The sequence below is a fragment of the Squalius cephalus genome, assembly GCF_949319135.1.
Source record: "Squalius cephalus genome assembly, chromosome: 7".
NCBI classification, from domain to species: domain Eukaryota; kingdom Metazoa; phylum Chordata; class Actinopteri; order Cypriniformes; family Leuciscidae; genus Squalius; species Squalius cephalus.
The window spans coordinates 36,144,226-36,169,097 of NC_137128.1; the positions used below are offsets into that span (position 1 = coordinate 36,144,226).

Sequence of the window (24,872 nt, forward strand, 5' to 3'; positions counted from 1 at the left end):
AACGGCTGGGAAACTCCTGCAAATTTAGCTCTTGGACTTATCGAACATCACTGCTGCTCTCATCATTGCCAGACAATTATTTTTGTTTTATGAGAAAGTTGGAAAATCTATTTTACTCCCACGTCTAACTCACTCTATCCTTTAGGATTATCTCTTTTAAGCCGTATCCTCAGTGGAGCGCCTAATTATTTGGCGTGCACGCCATACGTGCCAATATTTGTCTTTTTAATTACATTTTTAATATTTCTGCTGCACTCGAATCAAGCAAGCATAGTATTTTTGAGTAACTATCGATAGCTGCTGTATTTTTTAATACTGAATAAATGAATTATCTGAAAGGTTCTATTATGCTTCTTTAAGGTGAACTCAGTGATTTTCCCCCTCATTTAAATAGTTAAGAATTTTTAATAAATGTTTAAAATCGTATAATGAATGTTAGTGGCCTTCAAAGAACTGCTTCTGTATGGAGCAGGTTGCCTAATTGGGGTGCTATGTTAAGATTACATGACCATCTGAATGTTGTTTATCACTCATTTTATTTCAGTAGATCCTGCTTTATAGATACTTTTGGAATAAATGAATAGTGATTTACCTCAAATAAAGCATTGCTACAATGGCATCAGTAACTGTAAAAATTTGAAAAGCTTTGCATGATGCTGCTAAAAACTACATTTGCACTTCCAGTTAAATGTGCATGTTCTTTCTAGAGAAAACAAATTGGGATTTTAATTTCTAAAGCTGCAATATTGAGCATCTTGATTTTCTCATTCATTTTTATACAATTAGTTTCCCCACTCCTCTTTATAATAACTCTGGTGCAACTTTCACTCTTTCCCCGCCATTGACAGACATTTCCATCATTTATGAGATAACACTTCCACGCCATTGAAGGAATTTTCCAGCTTTCCGTGTTTTCACTGTTATACAGTAGGGCCGCTATTACATCTTCTGAAAGAGTAAAGAATCTCCTTATCAAAAGACAGGCGACGAAGAATAAGCGAAAACAAGAGATAGCATATGTAAGCAGATGCATATGTAAAAGCATGTGATCATCAACATTAAAAAGCATATAAATCAAAACTGTCTAATGTTACTGAATGAAATGTTGACTGAGGACGAGCTATAGGACTGTGAAGCTTTGGGGTGTTGATGGATGTTTTGATCATCACTCTGAATTCTATCCTGATGTAGTTTTTGACAAAATGTTACTTTTTTATGAAACTTACCCACATTTAAGTGTTTAAAAAAATAAATAAATAAATAAATGCATGAAGCTAGAATAAAATATATATATTTTTTTGGTTTAAAAGCAGAGGGTCTGTTCTTTCTTTTGATATATTGCCTGTTCAGATATTCATACAACAACATTTTCCGGGGGCCATGAAAGTTTTGTGAAAATGATCAAAAACGCTGGCAGGGAAAGAGTTAAAGGTATAGTGGTGGATCTTTCCGAATTTTAGATAAGACCCGCCCTCTCCACTTTTTGAAAAGTTTGATTGATTCACCAGAATGATTGACAATTAGGAGGACCAATAGTATAGGTGATCCACCCGGAAGTAAAAAATCCTCCGCTATACCTTTAAGTGTATAATGTGTTTAAAACGCTCTACCTCTTTTGTCATATACAGTCTGCTTCTCATCATGTCAGGGTGAATTTGAGATTCTACAAGAGATCCTTCACTTAAATCCTTGATGATGCAAGTATGGCACAGATGAATTTGTCTGTGTAATAAAAGATGAAGTGCACAGGAAGATTTTCAAGCCGATCTAATCAGAGAGAAAAAGAAGCTCTTTGTCAATGAGATGTTATCTTCGAAGCATCTGCTACAAGCCCTGGGTTATTCTTAAAACTCCACGATGACAGGAAAATGTGCATACACTCAGCCATGTGAGTAGAACGTTTCTCCCAAGAACCTGAAGCTGAGAGCACTTCATGCACTCAAACATGTTTTCGATAATTTTCTTCCTCCTATTATCTGCCATGTTCATAATGGACTTTTGCATAAAATGTTCGGTTTCACCTCTAGTGTGCTCGTATTTGGTAGCATCGAAGTGACATCTTTGATTGGCCAAATGGCACCAATTTAATAAAAGTTTGGCTCTTTGTTTTTCTACCCCGGTATAGATGCATCTGTGCCGCTAACAGACACACCAAAGTGCCTCTCCAACCCTGCAATTGTAGCACAACAGACATAATGACGTTTTAGAGCCAAAACTGCATCTAAACTGAAGCTCCATTTTAAAAGCTGGAATGGTGATCACCAAGTATATTGCAAGCGGGGCCTTCTCAATGCATTCTAATTTACACACACGTGCAAACACATACACGCACATACTTCTCACGTTTTTCCAGAGGTGTAATGGTTCTCCCATCCTCTTAATGTGATGGACTAGCCTCTCACCGCAATATACTCGCTGTGTGTAAAAGCGCTCTTTGGCAGCAACGTCGGTCCTATAATTGTTTCTATAGGATGGACTGCACTATAGCTCAGTTCATTTTGAGTGGTGCGATTTGAGGAGTGACTGAAATATCGCGCAGTCAGCATAAAGGAGAAGTAAACACTGAGGTAATGAAAGCAAAGCAAGCTGCCTCCTGTCGAGCACAATTATACTGGAAGGGAATCTTAAAGCTTTTGTTGGAAAGAGGTGACAGGCCTGTTTGTGTGGCTAGAGCTTTAATTCTTTGAGGAAAAGAGTGTAAATTTCCAAGTATTATAGTACTTTCTGCAAAAAGCTTTGCTGAGACCTACAAAAAGTTTTAGCATTCGAAGGTTATAGCATTAGAAATATGATTGGTTATGAGACAGTAATAATAATAATAATATTTAGTAGTAGTAGTATTTTTTTTATTATTATTTAATTATACAATTTTATTTAGTGCTTTATTTTTTTTTTTCAGGCTTAGTTTAGGACATTAGACATTTATTATTATTATTATTATTATTATTATTTGTGCTTTTAATAATATTTTTTTAAAGAAAGTCAGGGCGTGTGCAACATTAGAAATACACTACTACTACTACTACTACTACTACTACTACTGCTGTAATAATATAATAATATAATAATATTTTAAATAATTAAATAATAACATTTAAATAATAACTTTTTAAAAAATTAACATTGCTTAACCTTTCACGATTTTTATCCGCAGTATTTATCATTTTTAATTAAAAGTCAACCAAAATGAACTTCTTGTCACGTTTAGCCTCATTTACACTGTTGTTTTTTCACAAAAAACAAAGACATGCACTTTATGTCATTTCATTTTCTTTTGGCCGATTAGCAAATGAGAGTTTTATTACGTTCACGGCCCCTGCATAGATTAGGGCGACACTAGTAATCATGTCAGAGGTCAGACTCCTTAATTAATTGGATTCTGACTGCCGTACTGAATCAAACTAATAAAAAGCGGCTCTCAAAAACAGGATCATTATCACCGTAATTTTCTCTCCTGCATTCTCAATTACCGTAATGAATCGCTAACAAATGAGATGTTGCTCCACACCTATCAGAAACACATCCTGGAATTTAGCACATATCTCCATTTAATCTCTTCACTTCACTAATAATGACTTTGGCTGGAGTAAATCTTTTTTTAAAACAGCAAGCGTAGGCCTTGGATGTCTGCCAGGTCTCCTCCAGCAGAGAAAGGAGCCAAGAGCAAGTATAGCTTAAAGAAAATGAAGGATCAAGAGACAAGGGACGGGCGTTTTGTTTCGCATTCATTCGGGCTATCTGTTATTGCGTGATAATGTAATGACCGCACGATGCCGCGTCGACGGCCCCCGTGAGCTGGAGCCGTGGGTGTCTCCGATTGCCATTAATCTGAAAAGCCACTCTGCGTGATGAAAGCATTAGGGAGGCATTTCTCAGTCCGTCTCCATCTTATTAGCACTGTGGCAAACACACCGAATGATTAGAAACCGTCTGATCTTTGAAAAAAGCCTGTCGTTTATGCTAATCAAGCATTCTGATGGACACTGCAGGCCAAAGCGTTCCCTCACCAAAAATATGGAGCATTGCAGAGCCTCTCTGTGCATCTCTTTCAACTTTGTCAATTTTTTGAGACTAATTTTGTACAGACGTTGAATAGCGTATTGTAACTTCTCTTTTGTTCTGCATTGCATGCGGCATAGATGTTCTAAAGCCTAGAAACAAATCCGATCCCTGTTTCTGTCCCTTTCTCTTTACTGGCGTGAGAGTAGTGAACAAAGGATTCAGAACAAAGTGCTGTCATTTGTTGAATTTCCTCATTACCGAATGTTGACGAGATCATTCACATAATTTTCTTCTTTTGTCAGTAATAGAGACCCCTGAAAGTCATTTACTTTTATTCTAACTTCAAACACGGCCACTGCCGTCTAATGATCTTCAAAATAAAATTTCTTCAGTGTACAAATCTTCTTTTAAAGCATCATTTTTCACTGTACATTTGAGTTATATGGGCTGTATAGATCTTTAGAGATGGAAAAAACAAGGTTATTGATGTGAAATTGTACTTTCTTTAAATCAGCATATTCACATCATTTACTTTCCCACATGTCGTTCCAAACCTCTATGACTTTCTTTTTTCTGTGTAACACAAAAGAAGAGTTTTTTTCTTTTCTTTTTTATCCATGGAAGTCAGTGGGTTCCAAAGCAACACAGGACCCTCTGACTTCCATTGTTTGGGAAAAATCAAGTGTAACGCAGTTCGTTGTGTTGGGAAGAAGGAGGCGGGGGCCGGCGAAAATTCACAACCTTAATGATAAAATAAACAAATACAAAACGAAAGTAAAAGACAGCAGCCCCTCACTGACGAGTGCTGTCATATACAATAAAACAAACAAAACACAAGTCCAGGCCATCTCGATCTCCACTGTCGTCGCTCCTCCTTTTATGCTTCCGCTCATCATTAAAGGTAGGGTAGGTAGGATTTTTATAAAAAACTTTTTTTCAAATTAGTTTAAACTGTCTTGATATACCAATACATAATTAAAATGTAAGTGCTCTGAAAAAGAGAGTATAAAAATCGAGTGACTGTAGACCTTTTAATCTGCAATAAACACAGCTCATTATTTCCATTCGGGACGAAACAATTGATTGGTTTGGGTGACTGTCACTCACTCTCGCAACCATGGCTACCACCCCTGTTGCTAGATCTGCCCATATGCGCGCGCACCCGTTTGATTTGAGGAGAGCAAGAGGCGCGGAACCTACGAAGAGTAAAATTATGGCAAAGAAAGAGCATTCAAAATTCAAAGCACAGCATATTCAGTCAGCGAAGGCAAACAAGGCAAAAACTACTTCCTCGGACCCTGGTTGCCCGCACTCTTGAACGACCTCCTCTGCTCGCCCTCGACCCCGGACCTGTCCTCGAACCGACGAAGCGGTACAGTCTCCGGAGTGTAGTCCTCATTAGAGTCAACAATGTTTTCATCATGGAAACTCGCAAAACACTGTATATGTTATGAATCTTACACGAAATTCACCTTCATCACAGTGTAACTGATGGTAATGGAAAAACGTGTATCAATGCAAACTGTTTTTAGCTTTGCCTTATAAATAAAGCTCGTTACCTATAAATATAGCTTGTTACCGAATCAAACAAAGTATATTTTAAACTTTACCAGTATCGATATGCTAGCTTGATAGTGAGTACTAAAAGAAATCTTATTTGTTTATATAGTGATAAAGTTAGGTATTTTATTACATGTGATTCTGACATGATGTCACTGCATGCACTGCTCCTTCCTCTCCACTCGTCTCAGGTAAATAAATAAGTAAGTAAATAAATGCATCTTCCAGCTGAGCCTGAGCGTTTGGCATCGCACGTTCATGTGTTTTGGGGGCGTGGCTTTGGAAGGAGCTCAGAAGGGAGGGGGTGGAGTGAATGGAAATAATTAGCTGTGTTTACAACAGTCGTGAGAGGTCTACAGACACTCGATTTTTATACTCTCTTTTTCAGAGTACTTACATTTTAATTATGTATTGGTATATAAAGACAGTTTAAACAAATTTGGAATGTTTTTTTTTTTTTGAAAAATCCTACCTACCCTGCCTTTAATCACGCCACTCGTCCTGCTCGCCACATCAAGCATTCTTGAAAAATGAAATATTCGTCAAAGTATATTTTGTGTTTTGGAAGCAAGTCACCTCTTTAAGCAACACAGAAACCAAAATGCTGATTTAAAGAACATATAATATCCCATCAAGTACGTTTTGAATCTCTTAAGGGCTATATAGCACATGTAACTTTAATACAGTAAAAAAATATGCTTTATACGAAGAGTTAAACATAAGGTGCTGCAAAGAACCATTGAAAAATCTTTATTTTGAAGTAGTGTTTATACATTGTTAGCACCTGACGTTGTCTGAAATGTTATTAATTCAAATTAGACTACAGTGGTGGTGTTTCTGAAATTTAGCATTTTCAGTTTGGGTTAACTATCTAACTAACTATTTAAAGCACCAGAACTTTGATTTCAAAACACTTTCTATTGGCATCTCTGTTTCTTTAACTTCCATGGAACTTTACCACTCCACAAAAGTTGTGTTATAGTAGAAGTATAGGTTCTTTAGATTTTGAAACTGTTCTTCACACAAAGACAAAAATGGTTCTTCTGTGGCTCTGCTGCGAAAACCCCCCTTCTGGAACCTTCATTTAAGAGAATAAAAAATTATTTGTGGAAATTAGAAAACTTATGGTATCAAGCTGTAAAAGTTGTACTTTTTCAGAATTCCAGCGTAGCTGCATGAATTAGCTGTAGACATTTTGCGGACCTGAAAAGGTCACTCTGTCTCCTACGCTTCTTTAGTTCTCACATTAATAAAAAGTAAAATCCACACATCACCTTGACCGTAGTTGTTTTTTGTCATCAGCATGGGCGGTTATCTCAAGGTCACATGCTTATTGTCAAATGAAAAGCTAAGGTTGGTCACCTCCCATTTTAATGCTGTAAAAAACACAAGGTAATCAAACAAGCAATTAAGCATTATGGGAGGAAATAACTTCATGCTGTGCCCTTTGCAGGCTCCTTTCAGGTTTTACAGCTCTTCCCCAGCCCAGACGCGCGCCAAACAGGAAGTCAGCATTTAAGACCGCCTGCCATTCATCACTCCGAGAGGAGGAGAATGTTTTAAGGGTGGAACAGATCAGTAGAGAAGGTCAGCGTAGAGGTCAGATGTGTGTATTTTGCAGAAGCCCACGAAAAACATGCATGTTCGTTTAAATAAAAATCAAGTTTAAAAAGGAAGTTTTAATTTCAAGTTTATAATAAACTAACTGATATTTCAAAGGGTCGTAACTTTGTCCAAACAGTCACTGATTACTCTTTAGCGAATGGCTTACTTCATGCCGACTCTCTTGCTCACATTTCTAAGGCGGTAATTTTGTGTTTGTAAAATGAGACGCCGGATGAATTAAAGCAGATGAGGTGATCGCAATTCAGCACACTGCTGGAGCGCGAGGGTAAGAGCAGCAGCAGTCATGGGAATATCTGAACCATTTTCTTTTTCACCTAATTTTAAGTCAGTTAGAATCAGTTGGCAAGGACATGTGGCTAGGGAGGCTTTAATGGAGATGAATGGAATGCCATCCTCGAATTTCTGTAGTCCACTTGCACCAAACAGTCTCGATCAACTCTTCTGAATATCAAGCCTGCTTTTCATCTGAAATATGTCTCATTTGTGCAGCTTGTTTATCGTCGTTTGTCCAAAATTTGAATTTCGAGAAAGTTTTGTCAAGGTTGAGAAGTTCTTTTGCATCTTTCCAGCCTTTGAACTTCCATTAGATTCACATTTCAATTTGAGACTGTTTGGTTTCAAAGCCTTCCCTTTACATCCATATTTACTCAGTTTAAAGGTATCAAACTTTCTTCTAAAGGCGTCTCGGTGTAAAAACCCATCCACCCGAGGTGACGCAGAGGAGAAAGTTTCCTTTCGTTTGATCACGCCGCTGTCTTTGTCTGGCCGGCGTTCTTGATCCTGAAGAGATTCTGTTTTGGAGAGAGCCGTTTTTCACACCAGGCACCTCGCAGAGATGGGGGAATCAAAAAGTGCCTTAGTCAGCTCCCCGCTCAGGGCAGGGGCTGATGGGAATGGGCTCTACAGCTCTTGGGTTCCTGTTACAGTGGATCACTTTCTCCCCAAGTCTCATTTCAATAGTGTTAGTATGCTGCAGCTCAGCAGAGCGCTCAGAGCAGAAAGCACACTGTCAGCACAATCGTCAGCCCCTGCTCCGACTCGAGCCCTCAAAGAGTGTCAAGACGTAGATGTGAAAGTATAGCGAGAGATAAAAGGAAAGGAGAAACGATGGCGATGGAAGTTCTAAAAAGTGAAAAGGTCAGATAAGAGAGAAGAATAACTGAGATGTTGCGTGACATGCATAAAATGGCAAACAAACCATAACAAGCTGTTTTATTCCTCCTTACATTTGTATTAATACTTTATTTTACTGAATTTTTTATATCTTTTTTTTTTTCAAATGCCAGACTTCAGACTTTTTAAAGAAGTATCTTGTTTCCAAGGCTACATTTATTTAATCAAAAATGCAGTAATAATGTGAAATATTATGTGTCATTTTACAGCTCTGTTTTAATTTTTTATATATTTTCCTATGATGGCAAAGCTGAATTTCAGCAGTCATTACTTCATTCCTTAGTCACGTGATCCTTCAGAAATCATTCTAATATGTTGATTTTCTACACAATAAATATTTCTTATTACTCTCAGTGTTAAAACAGTTAAATATTTTTGTTGAAAACGTGATAAACATTTTTTTTCAGGATTGTTTGCTGAATAGTGGGTTCAAAAGAAAAGCAATTTTATATATATATATATATATATATATATATATATATATATATATATATATATATGTATTTTTTTAACATTATAAAAAAAAATGGTCTCAAAAAAATAAATAAATGTCTTTAAAATATATATATATATATATATATATATATATATATATATATATATATATATATATTTATTGGAACTGTGCTTTGGTCTTTACTATGCCAATAAAGCTGTTTAAAAGCTGTTTTGGTAGTTGCTGAATCACAGGTATTTGATTTAGGAGATGAAGACTGAAACCAGACTGAAACCAGAACATCCAGTGCAAGTAGAATTTGATTATTTAATTTTACTTAACATTATTTTATTTATCCGCTATATTGACGAGACCATTTTGAAGGATATTGGTTTACTTATGCACTTGAGCTTGACTGAGGCTGTTGTGTCTTCCTTGGTTCATTGCAATTTTGAGGTGTGCATATTTATTTTGATTTTAGAAAATATCAACTGTGTCTTATTTTCACTGGTATGTCTCTTAGGTGTTGAGGACTAGTGCATATTTGACCCTACATTCAGTATGAGTAAAATGCTTAAGTACTGTTAAAATCAAATACTCTAAGACAGAGGTCTTCAATCCTGCTCCTGGAGGGCCACTGTCCTGCAAAGTTTAGTTCCAACCCTAATCAAACACACCTGAATCAGCTCATCAAGCTCTTCAGAATCACTTGAGTATTCAAAGGCAGGTGTGCTGAAGCAGGTTGGAACTAAACTCTGCAGGATAGTGGCCCTCCAGGAGCAGGATTGAAGACCTCTGCTCTAAGACTTTTACTCAAATCATATTGGAATTGGTGACTTGTAACTTGTAATGGAGTTGTTTTCGCTGCAAGGTATCTGTACTTTTACTCAAATTTGGTTTTCAGGTACTCTTTTACACCTCTGGTAAAGATCCATTCTCAAAAAAAAAAAAAAAAAAAAAAAAAATGATTTGATCATTGTTCTGATATTCTTACTTCTAATATGAACTCTCGTGAACATGTCAATGAGAGCTTGGTTGGATGTCCAGATTTTGACAATATCATTTTGATATGTTCATCACACAAAGCTATTGAATAGCCTCAGGAGAGTGATTTGAATGGGCCGATTTTATTATTCTTTTTTTTTTTTTTTTGGTGTTTTTTGCCAAAAGAGTGGCTGGAATATTATTTAAAAAATCTTTTTTTGTGCCTCATGGAAGAAAGAAAGTCATACTGGTATGGAATTACATTAGGGAGAATAAATGATGACAGAATTAGCATATTTAGGTGAACTATTCTTTATAGAAGCAATGGTATGGTCTGCAGGACAGCCGTCGTGAAAAACGGTGCTCGTGTGACAGCATTATTAGACCGGGAAGGTAAATTGATATGTAAATTGAGTGCGCGACTCAGAGAATAAGGAAATATGAACCTGAAATATGCTAGACCTTCGCATAGAGCGAGAACAGCTTTTTCCCCCTCCCGTCAGCAGAGCACAATAGCAGTCCCAGGCAAACCGAACATCTCATATCTGTCTCCTCTGTGGGGCAGAATGTTCTGGAGAAAGAGAGCGAGAGTGCATTAGGCAACACAAAGTGATTTGTCCTCATGTTGTTCAGGTCGTACTGAGAGAGCAGAGACCATGCTGAACAAAAGCAAGCAGCACTCGCTCATTTATTGGAGGAACACTGGAAGATTGGAGTCGTTCATCAGGATGATGCTCACTGCTTTGTTCGTCAAGGAGAGACGTTTTGTCAATACAAGATGCTCTTTTTCTCATTAGATTCCTGAGAGGCCTGTCAGCCATACAGACGTACAGTGAGAACAGATTTAGAAGATTTGTGATCCTCAATATCCGCATACACACCATGTAATGGAAATGTATGTTCCCTATTGACGTATGCAGCATAGAATCTGCACATTTTCATCTAATCCATCCATCCATCCATCCAGCTAGCTATCCATCCAATGTCTGTCTCTCTATAATTGTTCTATCTATCTATCTATCTATCTATCTATCTATCTATCTATCTATCTATCTATCTATCTATCTATCTATCTATCTATCTATCTATCTATCTATCTATCTATCTATCTCATGACAAACTATAAAATGACATGACAAAATAACACCTGTATTTCAAAAAGTAAGTTGTTAAAGTGGTGCAGATGTAACTGTTGTACTTTTAAACATCTCTGTAAATGGATTATAATCAGCCTAACAAAACGTTAGAAAAAACGAATGCAAAATCATTGTCACAACACACACACACACACACACACACACACACAGTACTTTGGTGTGCACTTGTCATTTTCCTGACAGCATAGCTGAGTGCTATCATAATAAACAGCTGTTATATTTGCTGATATTATCACATTTGTCAGATTGCATTCATAAAACAACAAGAGAAAGTTACGATCTTAATGAATGGCGTGTTTTCTAGTTTTGATGACCTTAACCTACCATTCTTGTTTATTTGGCACATTTGTCTCTTTTTTTTTTTTTCTTTCTTCGTTCTCCTTGACATCAATGACAAGATGAGTCGAGGTTTCCACAGTCACACAGACACGCACACACACACACACACACACATGCACAGGGGGATCCATCCGTCCAGCCAATTAGTGGCGTTTACATGATGACAAGCTTGTGTTTGATTCAGCCAAATAAAATCAGCATCAAACAGAAGTGATGGAGCATGATGGACACTGGGAATCGACTCCACTATGTGGTGCATACACACGTATGTATGTGTGTGTGTTGAGTGAGGTGCGCTTGCCAAAGACAGAATCATTCAAACTCAGCTTCAGCCTGCCAACTGGCCATGGCTGGGCTCCTGTGACCCTGGCATGGGCGGCCCCTCTCCTCATCATTACTGCCAAATTAAAAGCCAGAAGCCTCCAGCTCATCTGTCTCCCTTCTGCCGACTCTTATCACAGGCTCGGCCGCTCCCTCGCCGTGCCGAACGGAGAGCACGCTTATTACGGGAGCCTTGGAACTCGCCCCAAACCAATTACAATCAAAATATGATTTTAAAATGTACTAGTCCTTGATTGTAATGAGAGAGTTCTACATTTTCTTCTCAGATTAGCTGTCATGAGTGATTCTTACTTCGAGACAAATTACCGAGGGGAGTTTAGGCTCAGGAACAGGGGAGAAGAGAACCTGAAGAAAGGAAATGTAATTCCCTCATAGCTTCTCTCATTAAAGCGTAATGCTGTTTGCAAAGGAGCATAAAAGATTAGGCAGTTACATGTGGGAAGATGCGGAGGCTGATTCGGTTCAAGAAGATCTTCAGTCAAGCATCCTCATGACCTGCTGTAAGGTACGGAGGAAAATAAATGGCTTTCTAGACACACTCAAAGGCAAGTCAGTTCATTCGGCGTCCATATTGGTAAACCCTCCAGCAGCAATTTTCAAAGAATTTCTCCTAACTAATTGAAAGCTGAAGGATTTATATTGGAACCATAGGAAGGAACCATATATAAAAAATGTTCTGTTGAATATTTTAATTACTGGCACCTTATTTTTATTAATTTATTTACTACATCAATCCTGTAACAACTCGACCACCCCTTTATTTTTATTCTATATTAAATATAAACCTCCTGATTTCACAAGGGAATTTTGAGCTTGTGTTTAGTCTCATATTCAAGCTTCCATCACAGACACCGAGTCAAACATGTTTATGATTATCTTACGCAAGGATTGTATAAAAAGGCAAACTTGTTCACTTAAAAAATGTGAAACTGCTATTATAATTTCATTACCATGTGCCTTCAGGAAACGCACTTCAGGAAACTTTTTTTGCGTAAACTGCAACTGCAATTAGTTGACAAATGACTGCGATGTTTAAAATGTTCCAGGAGCTTTTATAACTGGGTATGTTGCACTATATTGCTGCAGGCGAAGGCAGACGGTTTCAGAATCATACCCACGGAGACCCAGAACACCAGTGGGTATTTTTAGACATTCCAACGTGCCCTCAGAGACTACTCACAGATGTGCTAGTGTGCTCAACACACACACACATATATATGCAAAGACAAACTTTTATCAGGGCATGCACTTATTCAAACTCGAATTTTAACAGTTGTATTCATGTTTTAGGTGGCATACTCATTCAAACTCATTCAGACTCAATTAAAGTCAGCATGAAAGGGAAGTTTTGATAGTCTTTTCTTCCCTATTATGATGTATATCCGATTGAAACAGCTTCAGGAATGAGAAAAAAAAATGTAGGGCTGGTTTGATTTCGTCTTTCGGGAATTGATTGGATCGTAGGAAGTTGGGCGTAACTAAGTAAATGGAAGCAGATCTGAATGCAACATTCTGTAAAAATATAAGAATCTTCAATTATGTTTTTCATGGTGACTTTTAAGTATATACAGACTGGAAAACAGTGATTAATGTTACAGCTGAGTCTATTATATGAAGGAAACTTCATCTCCTTCAGCAGCATGGAAATAATCGTAATATTTTCCTCACTCTCGAGTCCTGAATGGCAATTTTATGGCTGGTTTATAAAATACACCTTTTTATAGGTGATGTTTTTATCTTTTTTATGCGTTTCAGACATTGTGGCTACATCAAAGCGAAGCAAGATCCAGATGAAGAAAAAATGCAGTTTCAGAACGGGAGAGGTACGGTGGCCAAAATAGCTCGCACACAAACACACAAAACACTCATACATAATGGATTGTCAAAACAAATGGTTGTTTTTAGAGGTAACATAAATGTAAAAGGTCTCTCTTCCAGCTATGAGAGTGGGATATAAATCAAAAACTCTCATGCTCAACCTCACTGTGGAGTTTATCTTTTCCAACATTTTTAGGAGACCGTTTGGGTTTATGGTCCAGTCGTGTCTTGGTTTTCACTTGGACTCAAAATCCCTGTGTGAAAACATATGTGATCTTTTTTTCTTCTTCTTCTTATTGCAGTGAAACTGCCAGGAAGCAGGACGTACATTCACCCCCACACTTATGAGGACCCAAATCAAGCCGTCCGAGATTTTGCCAAGGAAATCGATGCCTCTAATATACGTATAGAGAGAGTTATAGGTGCAGGTGAGAGTATGACCCTTCTGTAGACCAAATTGTGGAAATAAAATCACTTTGAATCACAAATATACATTATACAAATGTCGCTACTTGCACACTAGGGTTTGTTCACTTCATAAAACCTTTTTCTGAATGTTTTAAGGGCGCAAGTTGCAGTTCTTTGATAATGTATGTCAAAGAATAGAGATTTGTATTTGAGCCCTAATTATACAACGTCTGCCAACTGTAATCCTCCCACATAAAGCTGCTGTTTGAAACACTGACCTATTAATACCGCATATCTCTGCGTTTGAACTTCGCTTTGAAATCTCATTTTCCTCAGCGGTTTCTCTGTGAGTGAATGTCTGCTTCTCCATTTTCAAATTTTTTTTGTACTTTGTGCTTCTTTCATTCTTTCTCTGTCTCATTTCCTCTTTCTCTCCATTTGGCTGCAATAGTGTTCATCAGAGTTCTTTAGTGCTTTAGGAGATCTGAATTAAACGAAACCATTTAGAAATGTTGTTAGATTCTTTGTGTGAGAACAGAACACACGTTTAACCGTAGGCTGAGATGTTATCCACCACATAGCACAGCTTTCCCCAAACTCTCTCTGTGTCAATTCAACACATCTGACATTGCACAGAATGACAGACAGATAGATAGATGGATGGATAGATAGATAGATAGATAGATAGATAGATAGATAGATAGATAGATAGATAGATAGATAGATAGATAGATAGATAGATAGATAGATAGATAGATAGATAGATAGATAGATAGATAGATCCAATTCAATATTTCATGTTCATTTATTTCTATTTTGTAAGCAGCTATGTAGTCTGCTGAAATAAAATAAAATAAATAATAATAAAGTGTTTTGCCTTGCTTCTCACTAAAAAAAATCTTAACATCCTTAAATTATGAATTGTATAAATTATTTTTTAAAACATAAACCTCACTAATAATTAGAAAAATGAACTAAAATAAAGAAATATCAAGTTATATAAATAGCTTGAAGTCACAGTTGTAAAATCAGTGTCCAAAGTCAGTCAAGTGGATATTATGTATGCATATTTCCTTCAAAAACCTGTCATAGTCTGACGCTGATGGAAGCCGTGTGTCGCTCCCTAGGTGAGTTTGGTGAGGTTTGCAGTGGCCGTCTGAAGCTCCCCAGCAAGAGAGAAATCTACGTGGCCATCAAAAGTCTGAAGGCAGGATACTCCGAAAAGCAGAGGCGGGACTTCCTGAGCGAGGCCAGCATCATGGGACAGTTCGACCATCCCAACATCATCCGACTGGAGGGAGTCGTTACCAGATGTAAGTGACTGACATGTTCTTTCGTGTTCACCTTCGCCCAAAGGCTTTTAAAATGATCGACTGAAACATTTAAGTAACCTTACACTGCATTATAAACACTGAGGGAAAAATAAGCTGTTCTCAAAAGGGCTTTCAGATTTCAATTGCACACTTGAGTTCATTGCTCAGTGCGTGGTTGAATAGCACAAGTGTGACAAAAAATGATTATTGTGACTACACCAACAACCTTTTTCCGCCACAGTGGTCACAAAGTGTTTTCATGGCATTGTGATTAAGAGGCAGATGGAGGTGTGCTGTATACTCACTGATGTGCTCAGTCTTGGGGAGGACAGGAACAGAGCTCCACTGTTCCACCTGAATGGATCTGTTGAGTTGGATCTGACCACACAAGAGTATTGGCTCGCTACAGCAGATGTATTGCAGAGCAAGCCTAGATTCTCGGTTAAAGCTTGACTAAACATTCTTGCTCTAAATGTACCCGTTAACTGTTTACTTTTCATTAGGGAATGTTTGGCTCCTTGAAAACTTTTCATTAGGGAACGTTATGCAGAACGTTAACATTACGTTAAAATAATATTAAGTAAACCTAAGTGTTAAACGTCTTTCGAATTGTATTTGTTGAGAAGAGGTCTGTTACTTTGCAAATTGATTTTCACCTGGTAGATTATCTTTTTTTTTTTTTTTGTCTTTTTGCTTGGGCCATAAGGCAACCCCACCAAAAAAAAAAAAAAAACCCTAGCAAAAGTATATGAACCAGTGTTAGTACAATTGAGATACTATTATAGTTTTTTTATACATATTTTTGGATTTAGTTTTATTTTTTGATATTTTCTGTTTTAATTTTTAGTTAAAGTTTTAGTAATTATGTTGTGTGTTTTGTCAATTTTATAAATTTTTAAATTATGTCTGGATTGTTTCTTAATCATTTTTATTTCAGTTTTAGTTTTAGTTATTTTTGTACATCAAGTTAAAAAAAATAAAATGAGAAATGTGCCCATGGCAACTAGCGGAAATAAAATGAGTTTAAGTTTGTTATATTTTATTTTATTTCAATTAATATTATTAGCATTTTTAAAAAGTACAAATTTTGTTTTTGTTTCATTTAACTATAATAACCCTGATAGGAACATGCAAAAAACAAAACAAAACAAAAAAACGCTCAGAACATTCTGTCAGTGACATTTGCACGTATGAATACCACTAGTATTTTGAGTAGAATGTGATAATATTGTTGGCTTTTAAACATTAAGTAGTTTCAGCAACATGAAGAACATTACAAATCAACGTTCTTACTAAGTTGTTAATGCAAAGAGTGTTGTCAGGAATGTTATACTAACCTTTAAATAGCATTATAGTCACTTTCTTTTTTTAAATAGACATTTTAATATTCTTACAACCAAAAGGAAATACTTGCAAAATTTTAGGACATAAATTTGTTATCTGGGAACTTAATGTGAGGCCACTTTCTTCTTGCGTATTATATTCTTTGTTTGTTTTTCCTTTTAATCGTTTGTTTCTCCAATCTTTGACTGCCATTTGCACGTATATGTTTGTGGCCTATTGCCGTTGTCTAAATTGGATCTTTATCGCAGACAGAGATAGACTTACACTGGGTTATGCGTGTTGGAAACCTTTAAGAGTTTCATTATCGCATCAGTAATGGGGAAGAGCTTATCGAAGAACTTCAGCTTTCACCAGACGCCAAACAAAAACCCTTTCTTTCAAGTGTCATTTTGACTGAACCAACGTCTGCGACTCTCCACACTACCTATAGAGCACAACAATGAGAGTATGCATATTTATGACTGCATGAATATTAATCATTTAAATAGTTAATTGGATGTGTTTTAAGTGTCATAAATATTCAGCAGCGCACATATGAACAGCGAAGTCTCGACATTTCTTATTCATTTTTCGCTCTGTTCTCTCTAATGCGGAATGCTAATTTTGACCTTTTGTTAGCATTGGTTTGTGCAGTTTACAGAACTATTTTCTCTGTAAATCGAGTTTGCTTTTCATTTTGAAAAGGCAGACGCTGCCTAATTGCCTGTCTTCCAGTTATAAGTGGTGTATTTATGTTCTGAGCAAATATCAGGAGCTCAGGGTTAAAGCTCAGTTCAGTATCTCTCGGAGCACGCAGACTATTTGGAAGAACAAAGTAGCGGTTTAAGTGAGAGTAATGCATTCAACATTGGGGTGCACTTTGACCTCTGTCTTCATGGAATAGACCGGTCCTCTCTCGGAATCTAAAAAAAGCCTGATTTTGACAGGGTAAAAGAGAGTTTAGAGGAAGATGTAGAGGGAAAAAATGAGACATTCTTAGAAGCAAGCATGAGGGCATAGAAATGTACACCGCTTATGTTTACTAATTTTAGAATTTGCAGGATGTTTGTCATGTAAAAAAGATATCTTTGATTTGACTCTTTGTTACAGTGTAATTACAGTGTAAATACAGTGTAATATATTTACACTAAGTACTAAGTAATATTAATTAACAACATGTACTTACTATAGGGTTAGTGTTAGGATTAGGATTAGTTGCATGTAATTTTGCTTAATTTACTGTTATTTCTACAGTAAGTACATGTAAAACTTCTGATCAAGCTATTTGACATATTCTTACATATAAAAACTGAATTTACACTTTTGTGTAAGATATTATTCTTGTGGTATATACTTAAATATCTTCATTTTAACTAAGCATCTTACAGATTTTTGAAGGGTAAAGTGATAGTCATGTCACTGTCCATATGGCCGCATGTACTCTGGCCTTGGGGGGTGTGAATAGTTGCACGTATGACAGCGAAGAGAGGCAATTTCACAGATCACTGCTCTGCAGGTCAGTGGCTGCAGGACCGAGGAGAGGGCAAGGGAACATCAGGGACATCTCGCTAACCTTTAACTCCAAACAGTTATTCAAAACATCCATTTCTAACAGCTCTCAGCATTAAAATCCTTCCATTTTGTGCAACCTTTAAAAACCTAAAATATATGCAGGGTAGTGTCTCAATATACCACTGCATGATCATTGATTCGCTCCTTCGCTAATGGTGTCTGATTCATAAATGAGCCATTATTTTTATTCATTTCAATGGATGAAAAGATATTGAAATCATTTTTATAGTGAATATATGTCCTTTTATTTTTGCTCGGCTCTAAAATATTTAATAAAATATTTCATTGGCACGCAGACTCTTTGGATGAATAAAGTAGCAGTTTAAGTGAAAGCAATGCATTCAGTCTAAGGCTACAGTCTCTAAAAAAATCATTGTAGAATAATGTTTAAAAATCCAGCAATCTCAAAGGACTACAAAAGTAATGGAAAAATATTTTTTTTTAAATTGTAAATGCTGATAAACAGTGATAAACAGCAGTATTTAATACAATAACATGTATTTTACTACAAAAATGTAATGTAAAATGTTGTGCATGAACTTCTGGGAACTCAAATGAGTCAATCAAGTTTTAACAGTTTTTTTTTTTTAATAAACAAGGCTGCCGCCAAATAGTCAACTAAACATTAGTCGACAAGAAGAGGCTTAGTCGACCAAATGTTAATTAGTCAGTTGTGAAAAGAAACCACTCGCAAAGACCCGCCCCCTTTAGTTACTGTTGCTATGTCCGACAAGCCATTCCGCTCTCACGCCACACATCATGTTCTCACGCAATGAAAAATACATCGCGGAGCAAAGAGGACGCTGACAATGCGTCGACAGACAGGACAGAGCGTGTTACGTTTGATATGAAACAAAGTCTGAACTTTCAAATTAGGTCATTTTTTAAAGTAATTTAAAAAATAAATACCGTTTTGTGGCTCTTTAATGTGTCGTGACTATCACCTCAGTTGAAGCTGCTCATGAACCGATCATCTCTTCCATCAAGTTAATTTATTGCATCAAATAAACATGAATGAACATCAGAAGGAATGTTGTTTCAACCGCGGAAAGATGCCAGTACACACTATTTTTCAAGTTAAAATCCACCAACGTTAATTTACTAATTCTCCTGACTGCTTTGTCAGACAAAATAGCAGATTCGGTGGATGGCCGATTATGATTTCTCAGATCGTCTGCGAAGTCACGCATGATGGACATATCGTTAATACGGTTAGTCCATGTGGTAATTATGTCAGGCAAGACATCCTAACGTTCACCTATAATTCATCGACCTCAAACATGGCTTATCATTCGTAATGATTATCATATCGTAAGTAGTAGCCAACGTTAGCCAGTTTACATGGCCGCTCGCTTTAACGTCAATGTTAACCTAGATAAATGTGTGCTATTAATAGGCACATACAGTATCCAAGTGTTTGTGCGGAGTATGGAAGCTGAATTAGTACCGCACTTACTGCGGTAAGTTTAACTTGACCTGCATTTCTCTCTATAGGCACAATCTATTATACTGGGTAGATGACGAATTGGCGTCATCAACTTCATCTTTGCAGCCAACACTGACCAAGAAAAAACTAGTTTATTAATAAATTAACAAATTGTCCAGACAGTCTCCTCTCTTTTTTTTTTCTCAACACATTCATAATCATTACTTTTGCCAGTGCGCTGCTGCGAGCTTTATGCGTGCGCTTGAGCGCTCAATTTATATTTTAAAGGCTCATTATTATGGTTTAGTATTTCTTATAATTTAGAACAATGTTACATATAATACTCTTGTTCAGGCCTGAAACTGAGACCATTTTCCAAAATGATTCTGGCCTCCCAATGTTATCTTTCAGGGCTCATTTTAGTAATGTACACAAAGACGCTTTTGTAAATGTAGTTTTTTTTTGTGTGTGTGTGCGTGTGTGTGTTTTTTCTGTTTGTGGGCTCCCTGATCAACAAATCCAAAACAGAGGCCCAATCAACAGCGCTTTATCAGAATAATGTTCCAAACCCTCCCTCTCACTGTGATTGCTTCCATTGTTATGTAGATGGTGGGTATGGTGCGACTAAAAGAAATCTCTGGAAATAGCCCTTTTAATTGCTATCTCGTCATTTGTCAGAAAAGTTATGATCTTTCCGTATCTCTCATTTCCTCCTTTATGTGCCAACAATCGCCTAATCTGGAAGCATTCAATTTGGAGGAGGCTATCATCTCCTCTCATCGCACTCTTTCCACCGCAAAGGATTTTCCTCCTAACGAAGTGGCTGCTATTTCGAGAAAGCATTCATTAAAGCCGCCGCTCTTTTGTTTAGGGGACAATGAGAGTTTAAAGTCTTGCGGAGACTCTTGTGTTAAATTGCGTTGACTCTTGTGGTAGATTAAGGGCTGCGATGTACCTCCGTGTCTCTGTGCTGTTCTTGGAAAGGACTTGTAAAGCAACTCAGTGCTAAGTACATCATGTGTCATTTAGTTAAAACACCATTTGGAAAATCGATAAGATTGTAAAGTTGAAGAACAGCGTCTTTTGTTCTTTTGTTCATAATCGTAGCGGGAGGACACAAAGTGGGCCGTCGGGGTATCAACCTGGTCAATATCTCTTTAATCCTATAAGTTAGTACCTTGTAGATCAAAGCCAGGAATATATGGAGATATGAGTTCTGCTGTTCCCACAGTAACCGCTGTCAAACTAAATAAAACCGCTTTAATGGGGGTGTAAAATCAATACTCTATTTGCAATAGGGGTTCTCGCCTTGTGGGTGAGCCAGGATTGAGAATAGCCCAATCTGCTTGCCTGATTTGAGCTTGTTAGGGGGTGTCACTGCTGGGGTCCTGATGGGACGACTGCAGGCCACATGTAAAACCTCTTGTGTGCCGCTCTACACACAAACATGTGTTTATACACAAGTGTTCAAGCTGGTGTGCCTCTCTCCCCATTCGCAATTACCCAATCCGCCTCGTATCTGATCAATTTTTTATCGTCTACACACACACAAACACTCTAGATGTCAAATCACCTGCTACAGAGGTCTGTTTCCTTTAATGATTATCCTACAGTCCTGGTTAGAGCTAAATCACAGGGGCATTGCATTACACAGATGAGGTGTTATGTGATATTGATTACTTGAGTTTGTTGCAGGTATTCATTTTATTTTATTTTTTTATTTTTACGGAACCTGCAATACAAACATGTAGGTCAGAGGGACTCCCCCGGGAATAGATTTATCCGGCAATTTTCCCCGGTAAGTATGTATAGAGTTCAAGAGATTCTGTGCAAAATGCCTTTGACAGCAGCGTGCTGTGACAGCTTTATCTAAGTGGATATGTTTTTAAAATCTCTGTCCTAGATATCACAACACATGTAGACCTGAATCCAATCTGTTATTTTCATCAGAGACAATGACAGCTTAGTCTTTATTTCGGGCCATTAATAGTCACATTTACATTTTACATTTATTCATTAATCAGAAACTTTTTATCCAAGACGACGACAGTGCAACAACATAAGTGATTCATAATTTTTTTTGTGTGTGTCTTTACATGTTTCTTTAAGGTAGTGAGGGATCAGCAGTTGGGAAAATCATTCGATCAAAGTTTAAAAAAACTAATTTTGAGATATTTATTTATTTACATTACTGTTAAAACATTTTGGAAGTTTTTTTGTGTTTTTGAAAGAAGCCACTTATGCTTATGCTCTTATAGTTAATTTGATGTTATTACAGTTTAAAAGTACTGTTTACTATTTTAATATACTTTAAAATATAATTTTGTCAAATTTCAAATGACCCTTCACAAATCATTGTGCTTTACCCTATTGTTATCAATATTGAAAATAAAGTGGAAATCGTGATTTTTAAAAAAAAAAAATTTTTAGGATTCCTAAGAGAGTTCAGAAGATTATATTATTTTAAATATAATTTATGTTACAATGTAAAAGTCTTCATTGTCACTTTTGAATGGTTTTGCTTATTTCTGTAGTGACTTTTCATAACTTTTTTTTTATTTCTCAAAGTTTGTTTTTAACCCATAATGGCATCATAATATCACTGTAAGAAAAAAAAAAAGTCATAGAAAAGGACTTAAAGGGATAGTTTACCCAAAAATTAAAATTCTGTCATCATTTACTGCGAGATCTGCTTGGTTACAAACATTCTTTCAAATATCTTCCTTTGTGTACAGCAGAACATATACAGTGCTTTGCATAAGTTTAGACACCCATACTAAAGTTGACTAAAAAGAGGAATAAAAAATCATCTTTTGGAAACTGAACTTAATGCCTTAATTTAAAAAATTAGGAAAAATCCAACCTTTAAGGACACCAATTTTCTTTGTGAATGAATAATGTATCGTAAATAAATAAATGTTCTTCCTTAAAATACAGGGTGCATAAGTTTGGACACCCCTATGTTAAATTCCCATAGAGGCAGGCAGATTTTTATTTTTAAAGGCCAGTTACTTCATGGATCCAGGATACTATGCATCCTGATAAAGTTCCCTTGGCCTTTGGAATTAAAATAGCCCCACATCATCACATAGCCTTCACCATACCTAGAGATTGGCATGGTTTTATTTCAGTTAGCCTAATAGCTAGTTTGATTTGCATTGAGAGATGATCTTATGGAAAGTACCCCATGCCAATCTCTAGGTATGGTGAAGTCTGTGTGATGATGTGGGGCTATTTTAATTCCAAAGGCCAAGGGAACTTTATCAGGATGCATAGTATCCTAAAAAAAAAAAGTAAAAAAATACTTACAAATAAAAATCTGCCTGCCTCTATGGGAATTTAACATAGGGGTGTCCAAACTTATGCACCCTGTATTTTAAGGAAGAACATTTATTTATTTACGATACATTATTCATTCACAAAGAAAATTGGTGTCCTTAAAGGTTGGATTTTTCCTAATTTTTTAAATTAAGGCATTAAGTTCAATTTCCAAAAGATGATTTTTTATTCCTCTTTTTAGTCAACTTTAGCATGGGTGTCTAAACTTATGCATAGCACTGTACCTTTATACAGGTTTAGAACAACTTAAGGGTGAGTAAATGATGACAGAATTTTCATTTTTGGGTGAACTATCCCTTTAATTCTAAAACGCAACAGAAAACAATGCAATGCGTAATGCAATATGGGGAAACGCTTATGAAAAGGAAATCGAGAAAATTATTTTGTATTAACACAGAACATTGTCTTCTGAAGATTCATTTGTAAACCTGCCTTAACTGTATTTAGTGTCACCCTCAGGGTTTTTTGATCTTCACAGTATGTAAATCTATAACCTAACCCTGTGTTGAAACTCTAACTAACACACACAGAGCTCATTGTAGATGGCTGCTATGCCAGCCATGCAGGGTTCACGAAGGGTTAAACATATTCTTCTCTTTGTAGAAACAAAGCAGAAAGAGAAGAACGGGTCTTGAGGGTGAAATCACAGAGATATGCCTGCCCTCTGTTCATAAGACATGTGATGCTAATGTAGGAATCTCTCAATGAGCTCTATTGTGCGCTTTTGTGATAGCGAGCACACATTCTGCACCGGATGGAGATGCTTGTGTGTGCTTGTGCCATAACCTTTTTGTAACTCGTCAGGAAAATATGCCACATCAGATGTCCAGATTATCTCTTGATAACGCATGAATTAGAGGGGAAATTAAAAAAAAATCCCCTCAAGGTTGCCAGAGATTAATGTCAAGAGCGGATCTTTCAGAGCTGTTTTCCGAAGAGCTCATAACAAGGAGTGTTTTATTAGTTAAACGCCTGCTGTAATCACAGCTGACGGTTGTTTTAGCACTTAAACTCACGTACAAAATCAACACTAGATGACCTTTCAAAAAGAATTGCCAGACTTTAGTCAAGCGTTGAGTATGAAATTAATTTCCTTGGTAAATTCCAGCTTTTGAAACCAATTCCGATCTGGAGGACACCCGCATTAGAGATTTGATATTTGTTAAAGGCACGTACGTGATCCTGTTAAATCCTCACATCTACCCTCGCAGTGTTTAACTGCACGTTCATCTCGTGTTTTCTGTCTCTGGGTTCGGCTGTAGGCTGTTACGCTGAGGTCAGGGCCCCGGGAGGCCCCGTAAGCTTCTCTGATCGGATCCACTGCCTCGGCCACCCGCTCTTTCAGGATCAATGCCAGTTGCCGCTTCAACTGTCTTTCTGATAAAGCAGTCACACACACACACAGTGACATCAGATTGCCACCCGTCGCCGTGCCATTCCCAGAACACAGTGTGCCGCGGTCCGTTCCCTCTCTTTCTCTTTCTCTTTCTGCGGCTGACAGCTACATTAGTCTGCCTCTGAAAAGTAAAAGCAATTGCAATTTTTTTCCCCCCTTTTTCGGATGAGACATGAGGGGTTAGGTTTGGGGGTGTCGAGGAAGGCATTTATCTCAGTGAGATAGTGATTTAATTTCAGGTGATGTATAACCAGCCAGTTGCCGTGGTGATGCTCAGAGGGGGGTGATCAAACCTGTTTTTCACAAACTCATAGAGGCATATACTGTATACTGTATATGACTAGAGCACATATCTCTGTATTCCAGAGTGGAGATGTCGGGAATATAAGTCATTTATCAGCACTGACACGGCTAGTGTTTACACGTCCCTGAGAGAGGCAGGAACAACAGCCCACAACTGAGCACTTAAACACTGATACACTGACACACATTCTGTGTACACTAATTTTTTTTCTTTTCTTTTTTTGGAGTAGTAACTGGACTTTTTTTTGAAAAAATATTTGTCATGCTAAATAAAATCATAAAATAGGTTGAATGTAACTCTAAAACCTTGCCTCATTTAGTATACGTAGTTCTATAGTATAGGGGTAGTAGTATA

General features: G+C 37.0%; 1 protein-coding gene across 3 annotated transcripts in view; it reads left to right on the forward strand.

Annotated features, from left to right (window-relative positions):
- The window catches only part of epha4b (eph receptor A4b), a 147,213-nt gene that overhangs the window by 100,851 nt on the left and 21,490 nt on the right, over positions 1–24,872 (forward strand). For all 3 annotated transcript variants that reach the window (XM_079877071.1, XM_079877070.1, XM_079877069.1), the window contains 3 exons: positions 13,375–13,442; positions 13,740–13,865; positions 14,973–15,158. In XM_079877071.1, the coding sequence (XP_079733197.1) occupies positions 13,375–13,442; positions 13,740–13,865; positions 14,973–15,158 (380 nt within the window). The remainder of the gene's footprint in view (positions 1–13,374; positions 13,443–13,739; positions 13,866–14,972; positions 15,159–24,872) is intronic.